Source organism: Poecile atricapillus, chromosome W (assembly GCF_030490865.1).
Source record: "Poecile atricapillus isolate bPoeAtr1 chromosome W, bPoeAtr1.hap1, whole genome shotgun sequence".
Classification (NCBI taxonomy): Eukaryota; Metazoa; Chordata; class Aves; order Passeriformes; family Paridae; genus Poecile; species Poecile atricapillus.
The window spans coordinates 39,404,525-39,432,044 of NC_081288.1; the positions used below are offsets into that span (position 1 = coordinate 39,404,525).

At 38.9% G+C, this 27,520-nt stretch overlaps 1 protein-coding gene across 10 annotated transcripts in view; it reads left to right on the top strand.

Annotated features, from left to right (window-relative positions):
* The window catches only part of LOC131591585 (oxysterol-binding protein-related protein 8-like), an 81,032-nt gene that overhangs the window by 19,916 nt on the left and 33,596 nt on the right, over positions 1-27,520 (top strand). For 3 of the 10 annotated variants that reach the window (XM_058862410.1, XM_058862412.1, XM_058862413.1), the window contains exons 2-4: positions 9,376-9,477; positions 14,751-14,787; positions 18,517-18,651. In XM_058862410.1, coding sequence (XP_058718393.1) covers positions 9,436-9,477; positions 14,751-14,787; positions 18,517-18,651 — 214 coding nt within the window. In that variant the 5' untranslated portion in view covers positions 9,376-9,435. Of the gene's footprint in view, positions 1-8,515; positions 8,536-9,375; positions 9,478-14,750; positions 14,788-17,598; positions 17,765-18,516; positions 18,652-27,520 lie in introns of those variants that run through there. The other 7 variants (XM_058862414.1, XM_058862417.1, XM_058862418.1 and 4 more) reach the window with 7 other exon arrangements.

The window sequence follows — 27,520 nt, forward strand, 5'->3', positions numbered from 1 at the left end:
GTTTATCTAGCAGTTAATAATTCATTCATCTGTAATGGTATGATGTCCTAGTTTAGGGCAAATTTGGGAGAAAAACTCCAAATGGGGGTTTCCCCAGGGAAAAAAAATTCAAATGACCCCTCCCCCCCAACTGGTTTGGGAAAGGAAAAAAATTTCCTTGGAGAAAAGTGGAAAAAGCTGTTTATTTAACAGAAATTGAATAATATTAAATAATAAAACCTCTTGTTGTTCAATGGAATGGCAAGTCTAGGAAGAAAAGTCCTTTTCATGTGGTGTAGCTCGGCTCGCTCAGGTTCTTATCAGTCTCTCCGGCGCTGGAAAGTGCCGAGGCCCAGGCCCCGGTGGGCCACAGGCGTGAGCTCCTGGGGTTTGGCTGGGTGTTCAGTCCAGAGCAGGTTTGAACAGATCCAGGAAAAAAAAAGAAAAAAGAGGTCCAGGGAACTCTTCTGCCTCAGCTAGCTAAAACTAAAAGCCAGAGAGAAGCTCTGTCCTGCCGTGTGTCCGTGCTGCAGACACCACAGTCCAGGAGCGAGATGTGTGGGAGTGATGTTTTTCTTTAACACAAGCTGCAGCGTCTTCTTCCCCCCACTCTCACTCTCAGCCAGTCTTAAAGGTGCAGAACTTAATATATAACATAAACCAGACAATTGGGGATACCAGTATCATAAAGTCACCACAGGACATATGATTACTTGCAATTGTTTATAAATACTCTCAGAATAGCTTTCTGAAACTTTATTCCTTATGAAGTAGATTGTATTCTTGACCTGCAGATGAGACTTAAAATATTTCTTTATGCATTATCTCATTATAACTTAAATGTTTAGATCATTGTATATCATACATTATATTATTATATCATCATATATCATTATTAGTATTAAAGTAGACTTTTAAGATCCTCTTATTAAGGCTTTTTCAGCACAATAAATTAATTCTTATATTCTAAACATTTTTCATAGTCTTGTGTTTTGTTTTGGAAAGATTCATGCGGAAGAAATCCAGATCTATTTGGTCTCTCAGGAGGGCAGCTGATTCCTTTTTGGCATCAGTGTCAGAAGGATTTGTTCTGCCACCTGTCCATTTTGTTGGTGGAAACATCTCTGCTGACTTACCGTACTTTTTCATTTCAGAAAAACCTCTAACAACAACATTACTTTTCCTTTTGCTTTGGCTTGATTCCCTTCATTTCCTGAAATAGTTTTCAGTTGGTGTTGTGGGAGTCTACAGCTGCAGCCAGGCTGTTATGGTTGGATTGGAGGTGAGTGGTGTCCCTCAGCTGTTTGTTATCCCTGCGGTGCCAGGCCAGCACAAGTCCCATGACCAGCTCAGTTTAAATGATACACATTCTGTGAGTGTCTGTTTAAAATAATTTGCAATAGTGTGGGATCCTCTTGACAGAAGAGGGTTAGGGAGCACCTGCACAGACAGGTCTGCTGGCAGTTCAGGAAAACCTGAGCCACAGTGGGGAAAGAGGTGGTAAGGACCAGGCATGGAGGATTGGTAATCTCCTCATCCCTCCCAGCTGTCTCTAGCAGAGTGTGTCACATTGCCTCTTCATACAGCTGCCAAAATGGAGATGAGAAAGACATAGAGTATTATATGAGAGACTATTATTAGTAACTGTGCAGATGCAGAAGAAAATCACAGGGTGGAGTTCTGAAAGGAATATGGTTTGCAGTGTCTCTAACCACTTAGTTTTAGTCCATCTTTTTTCCTTCATAATCAAGACTGTCATTGGCCAATTCAACCTTGCATTAAGGTTGTGTATGACACCCACTTGCTTATTTTTCTGGTTAGTACTGCAGCAAAGTAAAAAATAAATGTATCTAAAAATAAAATGCTGGATTTGGTGTTGTAAGGTTTGAATAAATATTTTCCTACTTCACAATGAAACAAACAAAAAAGTATCTGAATATTTTATGAAACTTCATAGGTTCTCTCTTAAATGAACAAAATCAATGGTTTATTGCCTCTCTTATTTTGATGCTCCAAAGTTAGACTGAGCCCTGGGTAAAAATGGCTCGTGGAGGCAAAGTGTAACAGGCTGCAGGTAACTAGACACCTTTAAGTGAAGAAATAGACATTTTTACCATTAAGACCAACAACTTGTTTGAGTCATGGGAACAGTATTACACAATACTTACCATGAAGACTGGGATAAGTTTGAGAGCTTTGAAGTGTATTTCAATGGCCAAAGGGCTCCAGAACCCTGGGAACTCAAGCTTTTAGAGAAAATGTTGGGATTTAGTACCTGTATTTGACTCTTACCATATTTTCTGTACTCTTTCATTTCTTTCCAAGACAAGTTTGTTTGTGGAACCCAGTTTAAGGTAGTAATTATTGAAGTTGTACTGGGTATTCAGAAGTTTGTTATGCTTTCCTTGGCCTTCATTGCCATCTAATTCTCTCAAAAGATAGCTGAGGTGTCTGGACTGTGCCAGGTTTTTTTCCAGATGAGGGGTGTTTTCAAGTCCTGGTCTTAAACATTTCAGCTTTCCTGGGTTTTTTTTTGGTGGCTTGGTATTTGATTATTTTTTTCCCTTCTGAAAACGGCAGTACAGAAACAGAGGAAACAGCTTGCTCTGCATATGGACTGTTTATTCAGGAAATGAGAAGGCAGGTGATGAAAATCAGGGTGGAAGGAAGTGTTTCATAAGGGTAGATTTGGTGGCTGATAGCAGTAAGTGATTACAGTGTACTTGGGGAACTTGAGGCAGTTGTTGATTCTGGTGTGTTTATACTTGTAGCGGACTTTTAATCATTCAAACCTTGCAAATCAGAGTTAATGTAATTATGCAGTTTGTCATCTATGACTTCTGTATAATTACTGGTTTTGTCAAGCTCTCCTGTTTGGACTGACTTCACAGTAGAAGGGATCTAATCTAGAGATTTACTCAACTCTCAGATTTCTCTTCTAGAATTGCAAAATACAACCGGTTTCTAGTTCTTTTGGGTCCTTGTTAGTGTAAGATGCTTGGTTTGAGAGGTGAGAAAAAGTTGTGATTTCTTTGTTTACCAGATCTTTTGCTGATTTTTTTTGAGCCTGTTGGCCCTTCTCCATTTTTACCAGTAACTCTGCTTCAGTTCCTGCTTTCTTGGAACTGATTTCAACAAACACAGGGTACTTGGCGTGCAGTGGCACTGTGTCATGTGCAAGAAGCTGGCCTGATCTGTAGCTTGATAATGAAGTGTACTTGGTGTGCAGACTTGTTAGCTGAGAAAGATGATCTTGCAGCCTTGTGCTAAACCAAGAGGCTGCTTTTCCTCTGGTGCACTGGTATTCAAAGAGCTTTGAGAGTAAGACATGTTACCTCTATTACCTTCTGTGCTATTGTTGCTCCCCCCTGCATGGAGCAAAGTGAAAGTGCCTTTGGCAGTCAAACAACAGCCTGAAAGACACTTAGATTTTTTGAGAGCCTTGGTTTGATCACCCTAGTTAGATTTAGGGTATAGATTTCCTTTAATCTCTTAAAACTGATCCTGTACCTCTTAGGAGTTATAGGTAGCTATAACCATTATAGTTATCTCTTAATATCTAGTTGTTTTAGCACTTAGATACCTGTGTCAAGAGTATTACCTTAAACTTCCTTGTGGATCTTATAGAGCTGCTTACCTGGAGTTCACCTGGTTATCCTGACAGATAGTTGAACATGAGTCAGTAACATGCCCTTGCCATACAGAGGACACATGGTGTTCCTGAATGCTTTAGACAAAGAATTGCCAGCAGGTTGAGAATAGCAATCCTTCCTCTCTACTCAGCACTGCTGAGTTCACATCTGGGGTGCTGGGTGCAGTTACAAGAGGGATGTGGATGTAGTGGAGAATCCAGTGAAGGGCTGTGAAGATGATCAAAGGCCTGTGTGAGGAAAGGCTGAAAGATCTGGGTCTGTTCAGCCTGGAAAAGCGAAGGCTCAGGGAGAGCTCATCAGTGTGTATAAATACCTGAAGGGAAGGTATAAAGGTGACAGACACAGGCTCTTTGCAGTGGTGCTCAGCGATGATACAAGAGGCAATGGGCATGAATAGAACCTCAGGAGGTTCCTGCCCAACATCAGGAACACTTTTTGACTTGAAGGGCGACCAAGCACTGGCACGGGTTGGCTAGGGGGTTTGTGTAGTCTTAATCCTTGGAGATATTCAAAACCTGTCTAGACATCCTTCTGCAAAAGGGGGCTTGGGCAAGATGACCTTCAAAGGTCTTTTCCTACTTTGATCATTCTCTGATTCCCTGTGAAATAGCATTTCATCGGTACTGTTGTGACTCTGCTTTCCAGTAAGGACCTAGGTGATTTTTATCCTTCTTGAAATCAATGTAAACAACTAGTTTTCTTTTCTCCTAGTGTGCCTTGCCTTTGCTTGCTGCCACATTGATCTTTAAAGTCAATGTATTGTTATGCTTGTGTCATCTTAAAAAAAATTACGGTATATTCTTATTTGATACTTATCTCAGGCAATTTAAATGCTTCTTTTAGGCTTTAGGGAAAGAAGGCAGGCATCCAGCAGAGCTTAGGTCAGTTTGGAGGTCAGAGCCCGGGAGAGCAGTTCCCCTCTTGAAAGGCTGGCTCAGAAGGCAGCAGCCATTTCACCATGCAGGTCATGGTGAGGCTGGGCTCGCCTGTGAGGTTTGGTGCTGGAGTGCAGGAGGGTGCTGTGATACTCTAACAGATCACAAAACAGTGTCGCAGTGCAAGTGCCCATGGGTCACAGTCCTTAGGAAGAAAGCTAAAACCTGCCTATATATAATACAGTATGCAGGTGTTCAAGTAACTTGGTCCGTTGTCTAAAAAGAGAATGTATTAAATTCAGGGGTCATCTATACCATGTGCACTTTGTGACTGCACCTTGGCTGAAATTCAGGAATTTGTGTGGGGACGGTGGGGACTCTTAATGAAACTCTCCAAATTCAGTGAAGTGTTTGAACTGAAGCTAATCTTGTGTGGGAGAAGGGGAGGAAGAGTCTTTTTGTGAACTGAATTATGATTTAATGTTTTAAATATACCAACAATATCACTGTCATGGTGTCAGGGCTAAGGTCTCTTGTGCCTGGAGCAAATATCATGTTTGGTGATGAGCTCTTGATATGCTGTCAGAAAAAGGGCCTTGCATTGCCTACTAACTCCTTTATTTAGTTAAACATAACCTGCAATAAAAGCTTATAATCTGGTTAACATAGAGAATATGTAAGTCAATGCAGAACACTGCCATATCCACTTCACTGATCTCTATAGAACTGAACAAAAGCATGCTGCCACTGTTTCTCTTGTGGCTGAGGCACCTAAATTGTGCTGCTTTTGATCTGTGGTCTGTGTAACTATATCTAAGAGAATATTGGGTAACAGTATAGTACTGAGATATCCACTTTGTGGCATGTGAAATGTGGCATGTGTCCATGTGGAGTTGTAGCTTTCATTGATGCATATTTTTTTTTCTCTTCTGTGGGAGTCCTACAGAGGATTTTCCTATTCTCAAGGTGCAATGAACTGAAAACCAAATTATAAAAACTACCAATGGCTGAAGCAATCTGTTTAAACCATGGAACCACTGAATGGTTTGGGTTGGAAAGTGGCTTAAAAACTATCTAGCTTCAATCTCCCTGCCATGGGCAGGGACACCTTCCACTAGTCCAGGTTGCTCAAAGCCCCATCCAACCTGGCCTTCAACACTTCCAGGGATGGGGTACCCACAGCTGCCCTGGACAGCCTGTTCCAGTGCCTCACCACCCTCACAGTAAAGAATTTATTTCTAATATCAAATATAAACATTGTGAAATCAGAGTAGATCTGTGAATGACCTGGTGGACTGACCTGCTGCCCACTCTTCTTTTGATGCAGCCCAGGATACAGTTGGCTTTCTGGACTTGCAAGCACATGTTGCCAGGTCATGTCTAGTTTTCATCCACCAGTATCCCCGGTTCCTTTTCCTCAGGACTATTCTCAACCCATTTTCTGCCCAGCCTTGCGTATTCGTGCTTGCAGGTATTTGTCCTGGGATAGCCCCAGCCCAGGTGCAGGACCTTGCACCTGGCCTTGTTGAACTGATGTCTTGAGGTTCACACAGACCGAACTCTGAAGTGTGCCAAGGTCCCTCTGGATGGCACCCCTTCCCTCCAGCTTGCCAGCTGCACCACACTTTGGTGTCAGCAGCAAAAATAAGATGGAATACAAGTGTTAACAGGACAGGTTATGGATTGTGTGATAAGAGGAAAACATTTCCCTTTTGCTTTAAATATGTGTTTTTGACTTGTTCAGCCATCTTCACAGTTGGAGAGAAAGAGAAGCTTATTTTGTGGCAGGATTTGTCCAATTGTTACAGTTCTTTAAAGTAAGTAATACCTTTGAGTGCCTGATTATACCCATTGTCTGTAAAGGAAAAATAGCTGACTAGCTGGATGCCGTTACAGAGTTATTTTCAAACAATTTCATGTTGCGTGTGCCCTCCTGAACACTTCAGCTTTTAAGAATTATGATTGTGAAGGAGCATTTGTTAATTAAAACCTCAAGCTGACCAAACTGCAAACACTTGTGAATGTAATAGAAAGCAGTAAAAGTGCAAAAAAAGCCCCAAATCAATAAAATGGTATATTTGGGGTTGCATCTTCAAATCTAATGGTTGGATCAGTTAAAGCAGAAAAGAGCTTGCTTGTGGAAGCACACTTCATAATAACCTGGCTGCATTTACAAATAAGAAAATTCCCCTTCCCTACATTGGCTGGAAAATTGTTTCAAAGCCTTGGGGCTCAGATGGTTAGAAGCATTCTGTAATTTTAAAAATAAATCTGTTCTCCAATTTCATACTTATTTGACTTTTTGGCAATATCCTTTTGCTGAGACAGCCCTTTTCCTTCCTTTGTATTTATTTTGGCATACAACAGAAGCAATATTGTTCACTTTCAGCCTTCATTTTGCCAAGAAAAATAAGGCAAGCTGGCTGTCTACTCATAAGCTAAACAGCTCGGGGAAAGGTAGTCCTTAACCATTTCTGCACCTGCTTTAGTGTTTAAACATGAGCAGGTAGAAATTTTTCCTTCCTTTTCCCAGAAGACTCCCTTGCAGCCTTTGGGAGCGTGCTGAATGAATCTTCGGGACTGCAAGCGATCATGAATGCTAAGAATGAGACCTTAGGGTACCTTTCTGATGGTACCACTCTTGAGATAAGGAAAGCTGTGGTCACATGAACAGATGGAGAAGCAGAATACACCAGGAACATTGGCAATAAAAAAATTAAGTGTTAAAAAATGTTAAATATAAAAGTAAGTTAAAAGTGTTTTAGGCTGAATGTTCCTGTCAACAACTATATGTTCCTTTTGATAACTTGAGTATGGTTACAAGTTTGTGTAACTAAAAAAAAGCTGAGAAACTGCTTTAAATAGCACTGCTTGCATCTGTTTGTAATGCCACTCATTTTTCATCCTATTTAAAAGAGTTTGATGTTTCTGCAAAGTGAATATGCATGCAGTCTGGTGTTCCTGCTAATAAGAGAACCTAAAATGGTTGTGTGGGGGAACGATGACAAGGAACAGACATCAAAAATCATTACCTAGTTCTGCATCTCATGTCTGGGTGTGGAAGGTAAGGGTCTCAGTGCCTGCTGCTCTGGGAAACAGAGCTTTAGGGTGAATTCCTCTTTCTGTGGTAATGGCATATTTCCTTTTATTAATGCAAATTAATAACTTGTAGTCATCTCCTTTCAGATGTCTGCTGTTTCTGATTTACATGAGAACATCTAGCCATGCTTCCTAGCTGTGTGCCACCTCAATTAATCACTCAGGTGCTTGAACAAGGTCCTCCTCAGTTCATTGGACTAAGTCATAGAAAACTTCACAATTTTGTTAGTACACAGTCATTTTGTTAAACTATTTTTTTAATGGGTCTTTTTTGTGGTTTACTGGCGTATGTTACGGTGATTAGCTAGAGTGTATTAATACAGTATGTTTTTTCCTGAGGGAAAATTCTAACTTGCTTTACATAATACAAAACCAAAAAACAATTATAATAAAACATGGAAAGCAGTTGAATAAAAGGTTATTCTTTTTAGTGAGATTTGTTTTTATGAGTGTCTATTTCCTGAGACAGACCTTGAACCAGAAGATCCTGTGTATTCTGGTTACCTGTTTGCCCTTTTCCCATCCTCTTGCATTCAGGATGTTCCTCAGGTTCCTTGGAGGAACTGTGATGTGTCTTCCCACCTAACCCTTCTGTCTTCACTTGATCTGTTTTTACTAAACATTGCCATTAGCTTGGTGCACAGATTAAGCGTAATATGCTAACATTTTAACATAAAAAAAAATAAATCACCTCCATGCTACCCCGGCTCTTGCACAAGTGTTGGTTTAGCAATTGAGTTTGTAATTTAGCTGCTTCCTGCCCCTCACCCCACCCAAGGCCAGAGGAAAGGAGAAAATTGTCCTTGGGCTAACTCTCAGATCCAACACTTGCTGTGGCTGGCGGGAAGGACAGAGTGAGCGTGGCTTTGTGGAGGGTGGGACCACAGGGATTTCTCCCTGCGCGATGCTGACTGTACTGTTTCGAACAGGTAAGCACACATCCTCTCTTCCACTGCTCTCTTGTTTGATGGAGGTCTTGGAGAGAGAGACAGAGTGATGGGCTGTAGCTGGACATCTCAGTAGGCGTCCCAGTTTGGTCTGCACTTCTTTGATTTGCTTAACAAATCAATGGTTAAAGCACTGTTTTCCCCATCAAGTTTTGCTTGATTCCAGGGTGTGTGCTTGTCTCACTAATGACTTTAAATATGCTATGAATACTAAGATTCATTGTAGGTTTCTCTTGCAAAAAATAAATAAATAAATAGGAAATGCCTAGGGAATGAGGCATTGCTTTCTGGCTGTGTGTGGTGACCCCCAGATGAGTGCCTGCTGTGCCACAGAAGGTGCTGGCTTGCACATATTATTTAATTTCTGTGTATTGGTTCCACAAAGCAATACATGGCTGTCTCTGGAGTTATGCTGGGAAGCCCTCAGCTCTGGCTTCTCCGGGGCAGCTTTGTTTTGTACCCAAACAGTTGGTGTGCACATGCCTGTGGGGCGGGAGCGATGTGCTGCTGGGAACTCTGGAACAACGGGAAGTGCAGGGCAAAACCTGTGGGTTTCTTTTTTTTTGCATAACTCTTCCTTATTTGTAGAAGTGAGTGCTTGCCTCTGTGAGTAGTTTTTGTTTTGGCTATTTTATCTGAAACTATTCTCTCCATTCCCAAGTTGATTTTCTCCCAAGTTCATGTTTTGCAAGGTACTGTAAAACGCAGAGGTTACCATACGAGACTATTTAGCTTCTTAAAATGGACGGAAGACAAAGTGTAGCTTTCTGCTGGATTTCAGCCCTTGAAATTAAATGATTGCATTTTTCTTTTCCTTTCTAGGATCTCGAGTAGCAGGATGGAAGAACTCTAACTGATAGCGACAGAACAGGCCCTTTCAACATGGAGAGCGTTCCAGTTGATGGGGAACTGGATAGAAATTCAGTGAGTAACTCAAGTGTGCTTTTGTGTAATGAGATAAATGTGAAGATGCTTTTGCAGGGGAAGGGCTAAATTACTTGAATCTATTCACTTTTGATTTGAACTGATGCTTTTCTGGTGAATGCATTTGGAGTATCATCTAGTATCATGTATCATTTACTAGATTCTCATGGCAGGAGGGCTGAATGTCAAAATACTTTCAGATTTTGGATTTGATTTTTGGAATTTGTCTGAGTCCCAAAGAAAAAAGGTATTCCTCTCAGTCTAATTGATACTTTGCTAGGTAGTGACTATGGACAATAGAAAAAAATAATGTAGTTCTTGGTGGAATGAGGAGTAGAAAAGACAGAAGGAGTGATAATTATATGTTATCAGAGTACACTGAGGTGTAAGAGTTGATAATCTGTACTTATTATAAAATATCTGAGGCAGTGAAGCTCTTTCTAAGCACAGTTTAAAAACAGGAAAGGCTAGTGGGTACTATTGTGCTTCATCATCAGTCATCATAAATGTTGACATTATTTAAGACTTTAGTTTTTCCACAAGCTGTGTCATCTAGAAGCACTTTAACAGCTGAAGCAGGAAGTGTTTTATAGTTTCCAAAGCACTGCCTTCCAAAGGCAAAATAGGATATGTTTTTCTGTAACTGAGGTCAAGGTCAAACTTAACACCTCGTTACTGACAAACTTCATTTGTGATAGTCAAGTACTACATAGTGCTATTAATTGGATCAAGTGTTTTATTACTGTTTTTATCTTAAGTGGTGAGTTTGGAGACAAACTGTTTTGCAGTATGTTAAGAAAATTCTTGGCTTTTTTCTGTAATGAACAAATTTATTGATTTGCTGTGTGGTCCATGCATTTATATCCCAGATGCAACATACTATGAGTATCATCTGTCAACTGTGCAGTAGAGTATTTTAATTTCTTAAAAAAATGCTTCCAGTTCAGTAGCTGGGCTCCTTGTTTCCTCAAAATGTGCTAAAAAGTACCAGTTTACAAAACACTTCAAAGTAACAGAAAATGTGCTACTTCTCCTTTTGTGACATGCCTTCAGAAGAGCATGATCATAAGAAGGTACCTCAAAATGAGTCTCTGTTTTACCAAGACTCCTTTAGAAGAATGCTAAGTATGAGGACAGATTGCCTTTTATTCAATGTGCTTCTGAAGTGTCATCTCAGAATACTTTAACTGATGGTGTATTGTAATAGGCTGCTCTAAGCATTTCTTATCAAAATATCAGCCAGTTTTGTGTGTTGCACTGCAGGTGGTAAAAACGTTTTTTAAAGCTTATTTGGTAGTCTAATATACAGCCTATTGTATATCATAGTAAAAGAAGTGAAAATTAAATATTAAAAATATGATATGTATTTCAAGAGAGATTGACCCAGTAGTTTTGAAGACTTGTAGTCAATGCAAATCCTGACACTTCTCAGAAATTAATTTTTTTAAAAATCATGTTTAAAATTTTTCACTATTCCAGACTTTTAGGTGCAAACTGTTTGTTTGTTTTTTTTTTAAAGTTCCATTGTCATGATAAAATTCATTAAATGCATGTATTGTAATGTGCTTGAGGAATACCGATCAACTTTTTTCTCCACTTTTAAGTCCATTGAGATGTTTCTTGGAGGTATTTAAAAAAACCTTTTTTTAGAGGTGTCAGCTTTATAATTTGCTTTTTTGGCTTGCTTATAAAAGAACAAAAGATGAGGAGATCAGACCTTAATGCTGTGCTATTGCATTTCCAGAATCAGCATACAGAGAAAAGTCCTATATTAAATGCAATTCCTAACAATTAGGTTGATATGTCCTGAATAGGAATTTGAAGACAAAGGCTGTGACAGCTCAGCAAACTATTTTTGTAGTCTGACACCATTAAAAGAGTGCAAACTAATAGATGCTCTGCATTCTAGTTTGGGAACAGTTTTTGTCTACTTTTCTAAAAAATAATAATTTAATTAAGTCTCATTGCCCCAGAACTTAGAACATTACATTGAAATGTATGGTGTAAACCATTCTTTTTTTGAAATATATTTTTTAGTAATTTTTAGTCACTTCTAGTTTTTGCTAAGGCATATATTTAATAAATAATATGCCTGTGATATACAGTCAGTGTCAGTCCTTGCTACTTAATACATCAACAGACATAAAAGTACCTTTTTTCCTTGAAGCATTGAATAGAGGTCTTTTTTATTGATCAGGTTTGCAGGTTGGATTAGGGGTCCTGAATTTAAGTGTAACTGGATTAATTTTAATGACTGACACATATCAGAGACTGCCTTCAGGGGAAGTCTGTCTTCAGCAAGGAGCAAGGGGAAAACTCAAACTTGGCTTTAGAATGTTCATTTAAACTCTTAAAAATTTAGCTGTATGTTTTGATTGTAAAAACAGTGTTTTAAAAAAGCTTGTGTAATATGATATTCGGACATGCTAGCATGACATATGCTTTTGTTTTTACCCTAATATTCAACAGGAAAAGGATTTTGTTTTTTAGAAGAACTTGCCAGATATAACTTGAAGTTTTGTAGCAGTTGTTATAAGCTTTATTTCTGAGAAATGAACATCTAAAAATAGTACTCTTTTGAAGCACATGAGCTGTCTTTGTATAAAAACTATTACAGCTGCTGTCTCATATGACACTTTATATGGCTGGATTTATATTGCTGGTTTTACTTCTAAGTCTTAGTCAAAAACTTTACTGGGAGGAGGTCTAGATTTCGTATATTTTGGTAGCAACATTTTAAATTGTGCCTCTGTAGAACTGAAATTGATCATGTAGTGTTGAGAACCTGTCAGAGGATTTGTTCTGTAATCTCTAATCGAAGTCATCAATTATATAATGTGAAAATATGGGTAGGCTTTGCCTCTGTGACTATGTGTATGTTTCTCTTAATTTTGTATATTTAGAATAAGAGTTGTGGGTGGTAAGGGACAGGAATGTCCTGAGAGGATTCTTTTCAGAAAAAAACACTAAAGTAGTAAAACCATCATGTTTTGTTCCCTTAGTTGTTTGGAACCTTAGCCTGCAGTGATATGAATTGCAGATGATAGAGGTGCAGAAGGCCATTTGAAAATGAAAAGGTCTTTTTGACCAAAATAGTCTCATTTCATCTTGCTCCAGTGTTTAGAAATATGTATTCTGCAGGTTTTAGGTAAACACACAGACTCAAATACCTCTGATGAAGAGAGGGTGTTGACCAGCAACAGAGGGAGTTTGGTCTGTAAACAGAATGTCAGTTGGAGAAGATGAAGGACAGAGTTAGAGAGGCTTGTGTTTCAGCCTCTGGCATAGGAGCTGTTTGTACCAGTTCATAGGATTAACCATGCAATGCTAAAATATTTACATGAAAAGCCCCTGCATCATCATCTCGGGTGACGGGTTGCCCTGCTCTCTGGTGTCACGTTGTATCTTGGCCAGGGTGCTTGCAGGGCAGGTAGTGAGACAGGATCTGCTGCGGTGCCTTTTCACTCTTGTTTCTTCCACATGTAAGTAGTGCACTGTGAGTGAGCATCTGGCTGAGTCTCAGGTACTTCTGATCCTGTGTGTCTGTTGACAGTGTATTTTTCCAGTTCCATTCTCTTGCTTTCCAGCTCCCAGTGACAAATAAAACAGCCCAGTGCTGAATAGCGGTGCTCCCTTTCTTTCAGTCAGTTGCTAGATCTCTGTACAGTTTCTGCAGGCTTCTTGTTCTCTTGTCAGCCACTAGTCTCTTGAATCTAAAATCAGCATAGGGTAGAACAGTTCCAGTCTGAACATAAACTGTTTCCTAGTCTGCAGTATGTTATCTGTACATTAGGAATAAACACTTTGCCTTGAAAGCCCTTAAATTCTTGAATACGTTTCATGAACTACTACCCAATGGGTTTCACGCTTTGACATGAATTTAATCTCTGGTGGGAATAGAAGGTTATTTACCAAGTGTACTTATATTTTATTTATATTTACAGTTTTTCCTGTTCAGTTGAGTCCTGTTCCAGAAAGTGCAGAATTATGAAAGAAGGGTTCCCCTCACCTTTCCAATGATGTGTACTGCAATTGCTGTATATCATTGCAGTGTTTCGCATCTGCATATTGCGCTGCCAATTTACAACTTAACACCCTTAGGCAGATGTGAGGGATTTAAAAAAAAAAAAATCAGTGTTTTGAGGTCAAGAGTGCAAGACAAGATTCCTGCTTGCAAACATTTTGATTTATTTTTTTTTTATATTTCCTGCTGTTAAGTCCTCATAAGAGAGGCAAGATTGGATCCTCTTTAAAGCAGAGCACAGATTTTGCTAGTTTATGTATTTCGGATACAGAAGATATGTCATGTTTGGATTTATTTTATTTTTAAGGAGGAAATGTTCATGCTGATCAGTATTCTTGTTTTCTCCTTTTCTATTATTCACTGATTTCAAATGTAGTAAATCCTTAGAGACGTAAGTGGAATTTGCCTTTTATCTGTACATAGCTGAGCACAGTGGGATCTTAGCCTTGATTGTGGTCTTGGTTAGCAAAGATTTAAAAAATACTCCAGATCAAATATCAGAAAGGTGTACAGGCTATTTACTGTGTAGTTACCCTCTTTTAGTGCCTTTGTATGATGTGTTCAGTGGGAGAGAAATTTTATGCAACTTGGTTTTATGGAAATACTTAGATAATAAAATATCCTCTTAATTTTAAAGCTGCACTGTTTGTCTTGCATCCTAAGCAATTTCAAATGTTATCTGTGTTTGTAGATGAACTGGATCTGTGGCTTCTAAGTTTGTGTTTGTACGCAAAAGCATTTAGGCTTGGATCTAGCATTAGTAGCTTGCACGTTACTTATGGCTTTAAAGTTTTTTTTCCTTCCAAAACGCTTTTCTGAAAGTGAAGTGGTTTTGGAAACATTTTGTGTTATTTTAGCTTTCTTCAGGGCTTCAGTCTTTTGAAATCAGTCCAGCTTAAAATCTCTTTAAAAATGCTGTGTATCAAGTCATACAAGCCCTAAATTGCTGCTGGAGTTTCTCCTCAGAAGAAGTGGTTGAGGCAGTCACTATTTACTAATGATGGCTTCTAATAATGGCTTTTTCAATAAGCATATTTGTCAGATTTGTTGCTTCAACTTTTCTGAACTGCAGAGTCTCTTGAGATCTTGCCTTTGGCATTGAGGTGCATGTTGTATTTTAGTTATGAACTAACATTGTTTTCATTGTCCTTCTTTCCCGCTGCTGCTGCTGCTTTTTGTGCACTTGCTTCTTCCTGGCCTGGATTTTTATGTTTGCTGTTCTTCATTCCTCAATTCTATGTGTACACAGCATCATGGTGAGAACAGAGACTCTCCTGGACTATCAAGTAAGTGACTCCTCACTCCTACATTATGTTTGCACATATATTTATAGTAGTTAGCATATATCTTTGCATATAGTTGCTGGGATAAATACTAGGTATTCTTCTGTATTGTAATTGATACAGTTGAAGTGTGATGAAAATTTGCTGTTGGAAAAATGTTTTGCCTGGCATACCACTCATCCAAATGTTTCCCTACCATAGCCTTTATTTTTTTAGTGGAAAAAGTTTATTCTTCACATCTCCCAGTCATGGCAAGAAAAAAAAATATTTTATATTATTTATCTGGAAGAGAAAAGGCTATTTTTATCAGTTTGAAATTAAATGTTCAAATGCTATTGTAGTATAGATAGTAAAGGTATAGAAATAATGGTTCAGAAACAGTTTTTTATTTTTGAGCTTGTCAACTTCTAGTGCTATGTGTGGTTCCCTTCATTTCAATAATATTACATATTCAGAATTGAACAGGTGTATATATTCTGTAATTCTTCAGGATTGGACCTGGTGAGGTGCTAGGGAAAACTTCAGATGTATCTATGTGCGTACATGCAGCCAAAGACTTACTGGTACCACTGGCAGAGTAATTTTGCCTGGAATTAAGAGTTTGCGTATTTGGGGTAAAAAAAAAAAAGGTACAGGCATAAATTGTTTCTTTTTTCTATGAGAAATCTGTGCAGAAGCTGTGGTCTTAGCTGATATGGCATATTATAGACATTAAAAAACAATGTTGAATTGAATTGTAATAAGCCTCTTCCTGTGTATGATGTCCTTGTGCTCTTTTCAGTGGTGTAGGCACTTTCATAGGCTCATTATAGAAACAGAAGTGGCAATCTGACACTTCAGATTTTTTTTTTCATAACTTTACCTGAAATAAATTTGCTATAAAGACCCCAATTTATGTTTCTTCTAAGGTATAAATTGTACTAACAAATTTTTATATTAATAATTTGATGACCAGTATGCTGAACATGAACAAAGTATGTATTTTTCAACTCTAAACAGTACTGTTGGTACTAAAATGTGACCTCTAAAGAGTCACAGGGAGGCTTTGATATTTACTATTTGTTGTTTCTTTAAAATAATGCCTTGTCTCTCCCTCACCTCAGAGCAAATTGTCTGAGCATTAGGATATGCGGCATTTTGCAGGAGGGGGGACAACTTCCTCCTGGTGGTTGCTATGGTGTGGATAAATAGTTATGTTCTTAACTGATTTATTTCCATTTGTTTAGTACTTTTATGATGCTTTGTGTAAAAAGGAGATTTACAAACTCTCCTGCCAATCATTATTCAGCTTTATTTGAATTTCTCAAAATCCCACTTGGTTTAAGAAGTTAACCTTTAATCCCCAGGCATATGAAGTGCTTTTCACATGTTATGTATTAGGTGGTACATAAACTCTGTTTGGTAGGAAAAGAGCCTTTTTGACAGTTCTAGGAGTTGTTGCAGGGCCTAATTGACAACTAATGAAGGAATATGAATTTTACAGAGAGCTTGTAGCTTGTAGTCCCGTTAGTGTGACTGAGTCACCACTGCTGAATGTAGCTCATGCTTTAGTATCACTCGTGTGCAGAGCTTGCTTACGCTCCAGGTTACTGGCAAGTGCTGCCTGAGAAATTATTGCATTGTGACAGCTTAAAGAAACCTTTGGAATTCCCAAAGCTTAAAGCTTAAAAAAGAGTTAGCAGTGCTGCATGCTGCCCATTCACAAACAAGCCTTCTGCACAGGTTACTCAGGAGAGGGTTGCTAGTGCAGTTCCTGCTGTGGAGCCCATGGTGTCACCTGCTGCAGAGGCTGGTGGGGGCACTGGCAGAGCACAGTAGGCTGAGAAATCCCATCCCTGCAGAAGCTAAGTGGCCAGTGGCTCATCATAAGGAGTTTTCAGCTAGTTGGCTGAAAGTTTGCCCTCCTTCATTGCACTGTACATCTTAAATCTTTAAAACAAGTATAGCTCACTCTCTCTGCAGTGATGTATTTTGTGCAAACCTGTGATGCAACTGTTTTCTTACCCCCCTTTTTATTTTCACATACAAGTCCTTCTGTGGTACAGTCCCTTCCCAAGACTTCAGCAGCTGCCCTGCTCCCCCCTTTCCCTTACTTGTAGTTGCAGAACAATAAACAGCTAGTTTGGTACAACAAGAAGAGCAAAATCAGACACTACTTTGAAATACCAGCCTTCTGGCACTGACACTCGAATTCTGAGCTGGTAAAATGAGCTTGTCCATTTCCTCACATATTTTTCCTCAGCAGCAGTTCACATAGAGTATAGTTTGTTTGGAGCAGAGCTTTAGATGGCTTATCTCTTGTAGAAAAATAATAACAGGTGAGTGTACTGCAATCCTTGCAGAATCATTTAGGATGGAAAACACATTTAAGAATCATCAAGTCCAACTGTTAACCCAGCATTGCCACCATGACCCAGCAGGAGTCCACCACTAAACCACGTCCCCAACTGCAGCATCTATACATCTTTTAAATACCTCCAAGATTGGTGACACTTCCCTGGACAGCCTCTTCCATGCTTGAGAAGCCTTGTGGTGAAGAATTTTTTCTAATATCTAGTCTAAACCTCCCATGCCACAACCTGAGGCTGTTTCCTCTTGTCCTGTCACTTGTTACATGGGAGAAGCTACTTTTCAGGAAGTTGTAGAGAACAGTTAAGTCTGCCCTGAATCCCCTTTTCTTCAGGCTAAAACCACCCCAGCTCCCTCAGCCATCCTCATCTGACTTGTGCTGCAGACCCTTCACTATCTTCCTTGCCCTTCTCTGGACATTCAAGCACCTTTTTATTTTTTCATACTGCTTTGTGTTCATTCCAGGTTTTGCTGCAAAATGTTTGCACTACTGTAATAAGAGTAGTGATAAAGCTAAGAAGGCCTTTGTACTTTTCAGAGTCCATCCAGAGAATAGAACTTGTTTGGTTTGACTCAAATCTTCTGCTGAACTTTTAAGGAAAGCTTGGGAACTCTTAAAATCATCAGTGTTGTAAGTTCCAGTCTTTTCTTTAGTAAATGTTGCTTGTTTCCCTCTTTGAGCACGTTGTCAGTATATCTACTTTCACACGACAGGTGTTACAGAGGCAGTCATTCTTTGACTATGAAAAAAGGTACAGTTTTGTTGTGTGCAGCTTAACGAAATGTACAGAAACTGTAAAACAGGATGGCTGGCCAGGTGATCCTAGAAATAGGTGAGAAGATACCAGACAAGTCTTTCAGACTGATGAGGAGAGTAACTCTTCTGCTTTAAAACTTTGCCTTGACAGAATTTGTACATGATTTGTATTGCTAAGACTTGTTTCTTGTGATGTATATATACAGACATTCATCTTAGCTTTCTGGGATGTTGGTACAGCTTGATCTGGCAAGCTGTTTCATGGGTTGGCTGAGTTGTGGCTAGTTAAACCAAATCACAGAAGTCACAGTCACAGAAGTGGCAAAGAAAATAAGTATTTCAGAAAATAAGCAACAGCTCAATGCTGTATCTGTATTGAGTATCAGCCTTTCCAACCTCATGCTAATTTTTGTTTCCATCTTTTGCCTCATGTCTTAGGCCAGTCTTGCTGGCTTCTTTCTGCCATCCTCTCCAAAGCAAATATCTGGTTTGAAAACCTCAGTTCTTTGAAATGTTTCACAACAGAGCAGTTGAATACCAATTTCATAAATGACAGTGAAGTTCTTAATAGAAATCTGTACACAAGCACATAACATCGTTGAATGAGCATTCATTTTGCATTTCAGCAGTGGTAACAAACAGTGATGAACTGCCTGTAACTCCAGGAAGAATGAACCAGCACCAGGGAAGAGAAGCCTATTTTACTCCAACCAAAGAGTTACTCCAACCATGTCTCAGTCCAGGAACTACCCATAGTCAAGGTAAGACAAAGTTGTTTTTTACAGAGGTTTTAAAGAACTTAAATTCTGAACTTAATTATCTGTCCCAAATACTGGTTCAAAATCACTGCCTTTTACAATAAAGAGATAAGGAAAAAAGTATATTGAAACTTTGTATGTAATTATTTGTATCTTTGTGTTAATCTGAAACAGGAAAAAAATGCCCTATGTGATGGACTAGTATATTAAGGCAAGCTATGATTTGTTTGATGGGAGAACAGTCCACATGATGGTAAATGATTATTTGTGTGTGGTCCTGTAAAACCCATGGTAACTCTTTTCTCAGTATTCAAGTTGTGTCTTTATGCAGCAATGTTATGATGTACCATAAGTGGGACTTTTGTAGAAAGATACTTCAACAATTACTTCTACTGAAAGACCCTTCTCTGTAGGAAAAGAAAAGAAAAAAAAAGTCTCAATGCTATTTTTTGCCAGGTTTCAAGCAAGGTCCCTCTGCCTTGCTAAACCTGTTGGAAACAAGCTCTAGATCCATGAGAAGTGATGGGATGGAAAGTGAAAGATAAACTATTCAAGAAACAAAAAAACAAGGAATAGTTTCTCTCCTTGCACTTATTTGCATTTGAAACTACTTGCATTTATTGCTTAGGAAATCATTGGACATGTTTCTTGGGGTGTGTGAAGTTCTTAGTGAAAATTTCAGGCTTTTAAAATTCTCTTCCATTTTACTATGGGCAGCTATGCTAGTCATCCATGCTTCCTTCATTTTTTTTCATGAGCAGTGTTCGTGAAATGGTTTTCAGTTTTTAACTGTTGGTGTTAGTCTCCCTAAGTGCCATAGCTTGCTTTGTCAAAGCAGTAGTACTAGTGTTTCAGAGTAATAAAGGCAATGTCTTGGGTAACTTTGAATCATATTCCTGTTTTCCCATTCAGTTCTATTAGACAAGAAAAAGACTTTGAAACAAAGACAGTTGTTACTGTGCTGAATCTGGTAGCATTTAGTGTATTCTAAAGTTACTATGGTAGTATTTTTGGTACTACACACAGCTAGCTCAGATATATATTCTAATTCCTGGTGTTATCTCAGGGAAACAGCACTTGATGTCCTCTGGCTTGTGTCAAGTCCAGAAATATTTTCTATATAATAGAAATATAACTTGTTTGTAATTTATATTATGTGGAAAGAACTTTCGGTTATTTTCTCTCTGTACTGTGTTGTATCCTGTGCTAGACAAATGCTGGAGTTATGTACGTGTATTTGAGTATTCTAATAAATTCTTCCTTTTAATATTGATGTTCCCACTAAGTTATAAAGTCAAACCGTTGCGTTTTTTCAGGGCTCTCACTCATAGGAAAATCATTAAAATGGGCTTGAAAAGCACTAGGACTTGGTTGTCCTACATCAAGTTCCTTGCAAATATTAAGTTTTCTCTCCATTTGTTGTTTTTCTTTTTTTCCCTTCTGAATATTTCAGGACTTATATAAGTGAATTTAAGGCAGTGACATGTATTTGTATTTTTTTAGCATCAGTCATCACTGACTTAGTTTTCCAGAAGCACTACTAGATATAAGGCTACACTTCCATAAAACAAGAAATTTGGCTTGCATTCAATTTTAGTCGAGAAATGGTACAATGTGGGCTAGGTTTCAGCAACCCACAGTTGTCTTGCAGTCTATCTCCAGCTTGGGAGGTGATTTTTATGGAGTAGGTTGACCAACATTTAAAAATTGGGTGAATATTCAGTGGTACTTATTCCTAATTACAATGCATGGTATTCCTAATTACAGGCAAAATTACAGTGCTGGCAAAATGTGAGCTTATTATATTGGAGAAAAGAGATGTCATGGAAGCCTGACAAATATGAAGTAGAACAGAGCTTAATGTGATGGAGTACTTGAGGCTGACTGTTGTAATTGAAATCCTTTTAACCAAGGTCTTTACAATGTGCCTGTGGTACTCTACAATGAGATGGGAAATGTTTAGATACAGAATTTGAAGGCATTTGCAAGGAACTAAATGGAAATGCTTTTAGTCACTGACACCAAACTCATCCTTAGGAGATGAGTTGTGTAAATAATTCAATATCATGCTAGGCACAGAATAACAGAGAATCAAAACAGAAAAATGTGTGATGCCATCTACAAAGAACAGATTCAATAAATATAAGGGAGAGCTGTGGCACAGGTACTTAGCCTTTGCTGCGGGGCAGTTGGATGCTGTGCAACGCTATTGGGCCACTTTTACCTAGGTTGTTTCTTGCTGCCTGAATTAAAAGCACCTGTGTTGCAAGGCCACTTTGGCATACAACTTGTAACTCAAAAGCAGGTGAGTTGGAATGAAACAGAGCCTATGATGGGGCAGTCTCTGGAACAACCAGCACTAACTTTGGTGTTAATGTGGAAACCACCACAGTGGCTGTCCAGCAGCTGTCTAGGGACAGCCATGCTCAGTGACCATTTTTTGGAAAATCTGGAACAAGCTTAACTTGTGTCATCTGCTTGTGTTTTAAGTAAGATCCTAATGACAAGTATTACAAATATGGTTAAAACTATATGAGCCTTAATGTGAGGGAGGGCAGATTAACATCGATTTGAGCCACTGACTTCTTATTTGGAACAAAGAGAACCATGTTACATCAATGTGAAGTTGTATGTATTTTATCATTTTAGGTGCTGCTGTGTATAAATACTGTGTTTTAATTTCTGGTAATTTCTGACCATAGTTCTGGATTTCAGAAAGCTTCTATTTTCCTTCAAGATATGTCTTCCTCCTTCCTCACTCCTGTCACTCTTGTGAGATGGAGTATGTTGTCTGAGACTGAGATAGAGATCGTCTTCTTGGAGTCCAGTTCAGTTTATTTTGTAAATGTAGAGTACATTTTGATCTGGCAGTGTTGTCTAGTGATTGTTCAGCATAAGTCTATTTAAAATGTCACTGTTCTATATGATCTTTGCACTGTTTTACAAAATATTTTTAAGATCCTTGAAGTTACGCTGTCCTTTCTTCTGAGGCTGAAGTAGCTTGCCTGTGAGGCTGCAAACTGGCATGTGTAGGTGTCTCACTTCCATAGAAAGCTTTAGCAAGGTTGTTTGATGGAAGTGTACTTTTAAAAAAAAGGGATGGTGGAGATTTTTCCTGTATGATTTTAACTTGAATTTTAATTTATGTGGATTTAATTTATTCCTGCCTTGCCTATCAAGTAGTTAACTAGGGTGTCAGAATAGCCTAGTCCTGATCATAGTGCTACAACTAATGTGTCTTGAACATACTAAATGATTATACTGTGTTTTTTTGTTCAATATTTTATTTGGACTGGTCAGACTTGGAATATGACCTAAATAATTCAGTAGCCTTTTGATGGAAACTTTAATGAGCTTGGGGAGGCAGTTTTATCTGTGGAGCTTTGCTTATGTTTGTGGGATGGTGTGTCTTTAGGCTCTAGTGGGCAGCATGGCCTTGCCAACTGGCCAAGACCATATTTTTTTAAGTGTAGTGCATACATGTTAGCACTGCTAAATCATCTTTCAGTTCTAGCAGCTGACACACAGATTGTATGATGCTAATTTAGCTCGTTTTCTGTGTTTGCATTCAGTGGTTAAAAATGTTATTAACTAGTAATGAACAAACAAATGAACTTCCATCGAGCTGACTTTTGCTTGCTGATGTCATTTATGTCAGATTATCCCTGGTAAATTGAATTCTTGTAGACCTTATTAACTGAGGCATACTGATCTATTTCTTTATTTCTGCATTAATTTTATCAGTTATTACATGAAATTTATGAAAAAGTCAGCAGTCTCCTTATAAATTATTATTAACAATGTTTTTAACTTACCAATATTTTCTTAAAACATATTTCAAACTTTTTATGAAGACAGCATAGATGCTTAAATAGCAATATTTGTGGTAAATAGAGGAATCTAGTTAAGATAGTATTATTAAGAACTCTGTAATAGAATGCTTGAGAATGTCAGACTTTTCTGTATTTTTCCTGTCTTTATTCAAAACATCAGTGAGATGCAGGTGAGGTGAAAATGTGAGTGTGTCCTTGTGGGATGTGTGTGCCCGTATGGAGTCTGACAGGAGATAAGAAACAGGATCTGCCTTTCTTTTCCAGCAGAGCAGTAGTAGTTGTTAATTTGCAATGTGATTAAAAATATATTGTGTTTCGTGACTGAGAAGCAGAAGTGGCTTAGGTGCAGGGAGGAGGGTTGACAGTGGAAACAAAATTACACGTCTGCCAGTGATGATGATTATGATGATCACCATGAATTGGAAGGAAGTTAAGGTGATTTTGGGGAAGAGTGAGGGCATTTTTGGCTGTGCTGAGCTTGTACTTTAAACAGTTCCAGAGGAAACATTTAAAGGATATGCTAGTGCTAGGATTTTAATCCACAGGATGCTGCATCTTTGGAGAAAATAGGAATTTAACCTTTTTTGTATGTGAGAGAAGGTGGAAAGTGAAGAATAGGCATTTTTAAGCAGTGGGTCCTAAAGAACAGTTATTAGCTGTTGAAGGGATGAGATGCCTTTGGAGCCTTAATGACTGAGAAAATACCAAACTCAGGTGTTACTGGCTGTGTACCCAAGGCAACTAACAAGTTAAAACTGATTTGTTGTTGACCTGTGCAACTTGCAGCTTAAAAAAACCCATTTGTTTCAGTTTTTTGGCTCAGCTGACAGCAGGAGCACAGTTTGTTTCACTGGGCAGTCACAAAGGTCTTGGAGTTCCTGACTCGTCATCCCTGTTCTGGGTTCCCAGTGGTCAGTGTGCAAGGTGCCCCAGAGCTACAGCAATGCAGCTGCTCTTAACCAGCTGTCAGTGGACTGATGGAAGGAAAGATGCAGCCCTGTGACAGTGAACTCAGAGCCTTTTTAAAGTATTGGCAGCTCTACCTGAGACAGGCACTAGGCTGTGGTGCTCTGGGCACGTTTCTGCCTAGAGGTCAGAAGAGCCTGTTTTTTCATATGGATGCATGGGACTGAAACCACAGCAGAGGGGAACTGTCTTGGAGCTGGGGAGAGAAATCCCACTGCCCATAATTCCAGCAGATGGATGCACTGAGCACAGGCGAAGCTGTAAGTCCACTGGGAGTTGATCACTGCTTAAATGACAGTTTGTGCTGTTGTTTTTGGGGTTTTTTTTCCAACTATTGCTTTCAGTGTGTTAGTAATTCCTTTGGATGATAGTATTTGGCTTGCAGATGGCAAAATCTTGCCAATCTATCTGGTTCTAAACCAAGCTGTTTTCTGGATATTTGGGTTACATTTTATCTTTAATAGTGATTCCTGTTTTTCTTTTCACCTTTCCTATGAGTTTACTCTCTACATGTAGACAGACTTTGTCATGGAAGTAACTTCATCCTGTCTCCTGTTTCCCTTCACTATGTCTCTTCTTTGAACAGAGAAGCTGAAGAATGGTTGAATAACTTACTGTATTGACACAGTAAGAAGAGCTGATTACTAAGCATTTTATGCTTTGTTACTTCACTTCATCTTCCCATAAATCAGTCTCATTGTCTCACTGCTAAAGAAGAAACTGTTAAAGGTCTACTTGAGGGTCTCCAAAAAGCTTTTTTCTTAATACTTCAGTATGAACAGCAAGTGTTGCTTCTGAAGTAAGGCACCTTCTCTGCAGAATGAATGCATTTAATATCTTAGAAAAATGGTAATATTTTTGCTTTCTCCTGCCATATAAGAATTCTAACACCTTAGAGTCTTGCCTTGCTTTTGATGATGAGGAAGTTTTTTGTAATCAAGTGTGTGGGAGCCATGGGCACTGGTTGTTCTTTAGGTGGTATTGGATTAATGCCTGTTATCCTGCTGCAGGTTCTGAGCCTAGGGACATGGGCAGTCACTTTTTAGTTTTTTGACAGAGTTTGGAAGTGAAGCCCCAGTTCCACAAAACTGTTTAACTTATTAGGAGTAGCTTTAGTGATGCTTGTCTTAAATGGGATGTGAGCGAGGCTCTGGTGACAGCAGGAGCTTGAGCCCTCCTGAATAAATTGATCTTAGTCTGTGTCATAGAACTGAATTTCTTGTAAAAGGTTTTAAGTTCTGCTATGTGTGGTTAGTCTCCTGAAAACATTATCCTGACCTCCTGCTTTCTTACTGTCATGCATACTCTGGCACATTCCTCTCTGCAAGTCATTGTGTTTATTAGAACTTGCCATTTCTGAAATGCTACTCCACCCAGTATTTATGGCTTGGGTAAATTGCATATACTGCTTTCTGTGTGGGTTATAACTTTATGAAAGTGTGGTACTGGATTTAAAAGGCTCAGCAGGGCTGATTGCTGTGAAACATCTCAAGCAAGTTCTCTTTCTTCATGACAGTCTGTGCAGCACTGGCCTATTTGAACCTGAGCCGTGACTTTGAGAATTTCCTCAGGGTTGAGATGGCAATGCTGAAACCTGAACAGTGAGCAAAGCTATTTACTCTGTGTGGGAGGAGCTGAGCAGGCTGTTAGCAAGTGAGGAGGTGCAGCCAAGTGCATGGGCAGACTTGGTGGTCATTGGTCACCACTCTCAGGCTTGCCTCTGGAATTACTCCTCAGCTAAACTGTACTGGACCTGGGAACACCAGAGAACAGAAGAATATTTGGTGAAAGAAATTTGCCTCTCTCAACTACTTTGCAACTTGTAGTCTCATTGTTTAGGTATAATTTTTTTCTGAATCAAATATCAGTGCTGAAGGCAAGTATATCTTTAATACTCTTTTTATTAAATAGGAAAAAAACACTTCTACTTGAAATCCACATGTGAAAAGCAGGTGTTGGATAAAACCTTCATAGGTATGATAGTCTACCTGTTTTACTGTCTTCGGCATGCTGCAAAGAGTGTGTTTATACTGCATGTGGAGAATTATTTATGACCTTTCCATGGACTGGGGGGAGAATTCTACTAGAAAAGGTAGTAATGTTGAAAAGTCAGGGCAAATTACTGTCAAAATTGCAGGGCAAGTCTAAAAGGCTTCTGCCTTCCTCTACTACACCGAGCTTTCCTTCCTCTTTCTTTTTTCTCTAGCTTTCACAGAGTTTGGTTTTAATAAGATTTTGGCTTTTCCTTGGGTACCTGTAAAGGGAAAAGGATATTTTTTTTTACTTTGCATCACTAGATATAGTTGTATTACTGTATCAGCATCAATTTGTAGAATGTGTTAGTTATTCTGAACTTCTAAAATCTCTATAAAAAGGATTATTATACTGAAAATTCCTCATTTGAGTAGTCCAGATAGATTTGAGTTCAATTTCATTGAATTCATGTCTTTACAATTTAGAGAGGTCTTTTTTGTTAAGACTGTGGGTTTTTTTCAGCTGTAAATATTTTTCCATTGGAGAAATGTTTTAAAACTAAAACCAGACTTTGTCCAAAGTGTTCAGAAGTTGTTGGAACTCCACATATCTTCTACTTTGTTTTGTACGCTGAGATTTTATATTTTGCTCCAGGCAGTATCCTGGAAGAATATCTTAAGCACAAGATTAGGATTGGTTTTTCAGCCAGCATTTACTATTTGCTATTGAAGAAGCAGATATTGAATATTAATTCAATATCTGCTGTGAGAAACGTGTTTTGTCCTTTAGAAAAATACATACATTAAATAAGTTTTCCTCCTCTAAAGAGATTGACTGGGAGTGGATCCTTCCCCTTGTGCTCCCTCCACACCCTCCTGCCCCGAGATACAGGAACTAAATATTTTAGTAATGTAGGTATTTTTGTCTTCCTACTGATACAGGTGTTTTATAAATCAGAAAAAACAGGAAACTTTTGTTTTTTCAGTTTCAGTGACATACTTAATCTAGTGCCTCCCATCATGACTTAAACTTTTGTTACGGAAAAAGCTCATATATTCATGTGTGGATACACTGTGTCATGCACCTGATGCCTTTAAGGTAAAGTGCAGATACTTCCCTGTTTATGCAGGCTTTTCTGCTATGTCTGACTTAGGCAGTTGGACTTGGCTGTAGTTCTGTTTGTATCTGAAACTATGTAAACTTCTAAGCTGTGTATGAGTGTATTTTCTAAATATATCAATTCTTAAGGCACTCAAAACTAATATCAAAAGGATAGAAGGCTGCCTGGGACATTAGCCTAAGATCACAAAGTTTGATTGCATCAGAAGATGGACCTATTCTGTCTGAATTTATTTTCAGGAAGGAGAGAAGAAGAGAAAAGATGTATGCAATTTTTTGGTCTTCGAGCGGGAAGGGGTGAGGAGATGGAGGAGGAAGCTTAAATTAGATATTTTTCTTTTCCTCCTCTTTTTTAGTGGTGAGGCAGAGTAGTATTTTGGTAAAGGGCTCAGAGCCTTCCTCTCCTGTGTTGCTGTTGAGTTAAAGCAGAAGGTGCTTAGAATAACAGCTGACAGCTTCCTTGAGTGGAGAGAGCCACAGAGAGGGGAAATGTAACCTTATCCATATTTAAATTCTTAATTTTATCTACCCAAAGAGTTCAGTTTCAGTTCTAAATGGAGAAAAGGGCATAGGAAGGAGAAAAAGGTATTTTAATCTGTTCCTGTTTACAGTTTGGCTACATAAGCAGTGTCAAGGGACCCGAGAGGGCATGGAGAGAAGTAAAGGCCAGGCCTTCAGTATTATGTTGTTTCCTGAAACCCCTGGAAGTACAGCCACTTCTTAGTGAACATAAGATGGCAGAGAAGACCCGGCTGTGAAACAAGCTGGTGGGCTGGCAGGTAGGGCTCAGCAGCTGGAGGCAGATGCAGACCAAGGGGTGTGTGGGTGTCTGGAGGAACCTTTAGTGTGTGTGACCCAGCCACTCGGGTAGGAGAGAGACATGGAAACCAGGGTCAGCAGAGTGTTCTGGGCAGGGTCATGGCCCTGACTCTGAAAGAGGAGAGCAGCCCCATTAACTGGGCAAGGTAGGTCTGTAATGA